At 36.9% G+C, this 4,974-nt stretch overlaps 1 protein-coding gene across 1 annotated transcript; it reads right to left on the reverse strand.

Moving 5' to 3' along the window:
• Nucleotides 1-938: 938 nt before the first annotated feature.
• Nucleotides 939-4,450, reverse strand: LOC119193296. Its single transcript, XM_037446898.1, is given in 3 exon segments — nt 939-3,271; nt 3,274-3,843; nt 4,198-4,450. Coding segments are annotated over 3 exon segments (2,415 nt in total). The 3' UTR covers nt 939-1,679.
• Nucleotides 4,451-4,974: the final 524 nt, after the last annotated feature.

Here is a 4,974-nt window from a genome sequence, read left to right on the forward strand (position 1 = left end):
ATCTCCAATTGTTCGTTCTAATCGTACATACATTGGATCTGGCATGGCGTAAACGAAGGCAGTGTAATTTTATATAGTATTTAATCATTTAATTTTTCTACACAATTATATACCTGTAATTGAAGAAGTCTATTCAATACCTATTTCTTAAGTTTTATGTATGGTTTAATTTATATTATATTGTCTTTAGGCAGCAGAAATTAGTCTTATAATATAAAATATTTGAAACATGGTGAGGTTTATTGATTTAAGTTTCTGGCACAAAATTGTTGAATGTATTTTGAACTGCACCTCGTGTTTAATAGTAGTTCGTAGTCCAATAAATACCTAACCAAGTCATAATGTTAAGAAATAATAAGCTCGTAATATTGAAACTGAAAAATCAATTTGTTATGCTTTAAAACAATAAAGCATTTTACTTTTATTATTACACTGCCATCTATTAACAAAACCACGAAACTATACCAATGACTGGATGTTTGAGGTGCTGAATTAATTTTTAAGTTTATACATAGCAGTACACTTTGTGCACACAATAGGTACAATAAATTGAGATAAAATACTGATAAGAATATGTCCTTATTTCTATTTTGAAATAATATGTGAGGAAATGTACCTATGTTTTATTTTTCCTGTGACCAATTTAAAAAGCGGAGAAGTCTTGTCTATTAGCTTTTTTTGTAAACGATTATTACTCCTTCCTCAATTATTGTATCAAGCAATAAAGAAATTATATTAATATTGTATTATGTTTGCCTTTACCATGATTTTTTAAATGTATTCTGACTTGTCCGCCTTTTGTATCAGCTCTTCACATAAAATATTATAAGTAAAATAGAAGGTGGTTGTATTATAATTAAAACTAGAATTTATTATTCCTATGACTGATTTGATTCGATTTGTCATGATATTTAACAGCTCAGTTCCTTACACCTACAGAAAAAGGTTCCATATTGCGTGATATACCAATCTATATATAAAAAAACATTCCTATCAAATCCCAAGGCATTATTTGAAAAAAAAAATGTATATCGTCGCTACAAGCGGTTTTTATAAAACGCAATAATTTTTATGAAACGCAATATTTTTTTGACGTTTGTAATATTTGAGTTATAATATCACTAGATTCCTATAGCACTAATACACAAATGTTTATCTGTAGGTCAATACTCATACTTATCAGTCATTCCCCTGGTTACTGAGAAGTTATTTACATAACTAAAGCTAAAATAAATCGTTTTTAAACGAAGAAAAATTCGATATAAAATACAAATACCTCAAGCAGATTCTGTAGGCTATATTTTTATTGGTACCTCAAAAAATGACTACAAACGCTATTTGCTACGTGACCGTGTTATACTAATTCGTGTTAATTAGACGAGCTGAAATTATCTTAATTATTTGCTTGGTCTATCACTTCCCATTAATGTCTATAAGGACTTTAACATTTTATGGCAATGTTGGTAATCTAACGTATCCGTTCTCGTTGTCTATCTAGATTTTCAATCTTTCAATTCATAACCTTCTTTATAATGTTTCCGATTGATAAAGACTCAATTTTCTACTTCACTACGTACTCTTAATATTACTGGACCAGCCATGTTTATTATTGGTAAGTAAGCACTTACTGACCGTCAAAGATTATTTCAGCTCGTGTCTATCCAATTTATAAAACTAACTTACTTTAAAGTGTCATAAATGGCCTCGTTGGGATATGTACCATTCAATTGTATACTGTTACTAAAACTCAAATTATCTTTACTTAACACATTCGTATCTATACTTTGATTCTCTTCGTTGGGGTATTCATTACCAGTTATCTCAAGTCTGATGGCATGAATTTTCTGATCAGAGTTTTTGTCCCTTTCCCAAGAGTCTATTATAGATACGTCATTCCTTTCTTCCTCAATATCACTGGAGCTAATACTGGAATTGTCCAGATCGAAATCTGTTGTTTTCTCTATAACAACAACTTCTATATGTCTGAACGGGTTTTCTTGATTCTCGATCATTTGCCTCGCACGTTCATCGTTCCGAATTATGACTTCCTTTTTAACATTGCAGATGACGGGATCATTGGCTAATACATCAATATTGTTATCGTAATCATCATCACTGACTTTATTGCCGTTAGGAGTGCAGATTTCTGCATATATATTGTCGGACACGGTGTCAGATTCTACTGTTTCCTCTTCTAGATGCACTGCGTCAGCTACTTGGCCGTACGGGAGATCTTCAATGACAGGTAACTTACGCTTTTGTATTGATGATATAGATCTTCGAATTTTCACCCTGGTTTGAGGTTCTTCTTCCGAAATATCAACCGTTAATTCTTCATCTTCGGATTTGGGAGTAGGAGCTCTAGGCTTATCGATTTTCTTTCTAAAGTTGATTTTCTCGCCATCATTCGATCGCTCAGTTTTCGTTGGCATGCTGTTACTGTTGTTCTGCTCCTTCTTTTCCGTGGATTTCTTCGGATGAAGAAGATTAGAAGTAGATTTGCTAAGAACCCTTTTAGTCTTCACGTGAAATTCTGAGCAAAGCTTCTCCGTTATAAAAGAGTGTTGTTTGTAGTTAATTTCAAAGTCACTATCATTGTATAAAGATCCCACACCAAACATATTGATTTCCTCACAACTTTGTAACTGGTTATACGATTCAGATTTTACTATAGCCTTTTCTGGAATTAAATCTGGCTGTATTCTCTGTCGCCTTTCAAGATTCGATGAAGATTTTACGCCTGACGATTTCTTAAGCATATTCTCGTCTAAAGATTTTAATTTCCGGCCTGAACTCGAGTCGCTTTCCATAGATCCGCAGTAGTTAATTTGATCGACACTAAGATTTTTCCTACCATGTTTCATATTTATGCCGCTATCATCTTCTGAGTTGTCGGGCATTCCAGTCTGAACTGATACGGATTTTGTTAACACTGGTTTCTTGTGGTTCGAACTACATTGACTAGTTCCCATATCAGATGAAGATGTGGTAAGGCTTTTGTAAGAATGACTCTTTTCAGCCGTGCCATCACTTTTTCGTGACGCGCCGAATCTATCTTCAATCAACTTCGCCATATCCTGGTATCGTTCAATCGAACTATGCTTCTCGGCTGACGGATCAAACGGGTCTTTAATATCAGTACCTTTTTCATTGCTTTCAATCGCTGTTATTTTCTCATCCGTTAACTTCTCCGTACTTTTCAATAGTTTCAAATTCTTAAACCATTTACTCTTCTTCTGCCCAGAGTCTTCTCTGAACACGTGCATTTTTCATTAGAGAACGGTTCTTGCTCTACTTTGTCATCAGATTTCTCATCCTTATCATCATCACTATACACGTCATAATTCATATGCTCCAACTCGTTCTTACTTAAAAATATGATAGATCCTTCCGTTTCATCTGGGATATCTTTCAACACTTTCTCACTTTTCCCAAACAGTCTAGACGTGTCGATCTTCAAGCCTTGCAGCGTAAATTTCCGTTCCTTCTCAAACTTGACCGGTTCGTGGTCCTCCTTGATGATGTCCTCGGCGGTTTTCGCTTTGCCGACGACGGCGGAGCTTGCGTAGGAGATCTGCCTGATCCAGTTGTCAACGTTGAGTTGACAGAAGGTTAGAGCTTTCTGGAGGCGGGCGGAGAGGAACATGCGCTTCTCGCTCTCGAAGCCGAGCTGGGTGCGACGGACCCTGATATTCCCGTTGAGGGGCAGGAGCTGCAGCGCCTCTTTGGCGTGGTAGCGAGGGTCGACTTGCTTGCTCGGGCTTGACGGCATCGAGCCGTACTCCGGGAGGCTGCACATCACTAATACTGGTTCCGTTACCGCTGCCCGCAGCAGAAGGTCATCTAGAAGTTGAAAATATGGCATGTTAAATATTGCTGAGCACGTCTTTATAAAGTATGTACAAACATTTTTTTGTTCTAAACTTAATAGTATCATCAAAACGCAATAGAATGTATTGAGCGTACAAAATTATATAAGGATAGGCTTATTATACAGGATCATCACGTGCATGTACATATTAAACATAGGTGTTTAAAAATCATAACCATTTTTCTAAGAATAATATGATGAATAACCATGTGATTATACTCAGCCAATTTCTAACTAGGTATATCTAAGGATGGTCATAATAATATGATTCGTATGGATGTTGTACTCAGCCTATTTCTAGCTAGGTATAAAAATTTATTCATTACCTCCAACATCATGCGCCATTTCGATAGGCACCGTGCCGGCGAGCAGCCGAACCCTCGTCGGCAGCCGCCAGAGGCTCAAGAGGTGCGGAAGCCGGTGAGCGCGGGCCCCGGCGTCTGGGGGCGGCACAGCAGGCGGCTCCCCTGCCTCCCATTCCGCCGGTGACAGCTCCTCCGGACACACCTCGTACAGCTCCCCCTTTGTATTTAGGGGGACGAACAGCTCCTGGAAACGGTTAAATATGTTTGAGTCCATGTTTAAGTGTGACAAGCGGCAGGCTGTAAATAAAATTAAACCGTAAATGTGTTCTTGTTTACAGAAGGGGAGGCAAACAGATGCAAACAGAATGATAATAAACACAATATTTTTCATGCGTATATAATATCCAATTTGTTCATGCGTATATAATATCCAAGTTGGATTTTTGCAACTTATTTTTCAAGATACGCACATATATCTATAGAACTATTGAAATAGTGAATACAACATATCGACACTGTACAGTTAAAAATATTGCTGCAATTCTTAACTTAAGCGAATAATATTTTCTAACCAATCTTCGTAATTCAAATAGCCTCGAGATGGCCTACCAATTAAATTACACTAAAAAGCGAATCGTAACCCATGTCACTAATGTATAAAACATGGGCAAAAACAAACAAGTGGACATTCCAGTTTTATTATCGAACCATTCATTTTAACGCATTCGCCATCACGCAGGCGCGCCGCATGCCGACGCGGCGGCCATTGTGCGTTTCGCGCCATTATTTAATGTTAAA

The sequence above is a fragment of the Manduca sexta genome, unplaced genomic scaffold, assembly GCF_014839805.1.
Source record: "Manduca sexta isolate Smith_Timp_Sample1 unplaced genomic scaffold, JHU_Msex_v1.0 HiC_scaffold_3901, whole genome shotgun sequence".
Classification (NCBI taxonomy): domain Eukaryota; kingdom Metazoa; phylum Arthropoda; class Insecta; order Lepidoptera; family Sphingidae; genus Manduca; species Manduca sexta.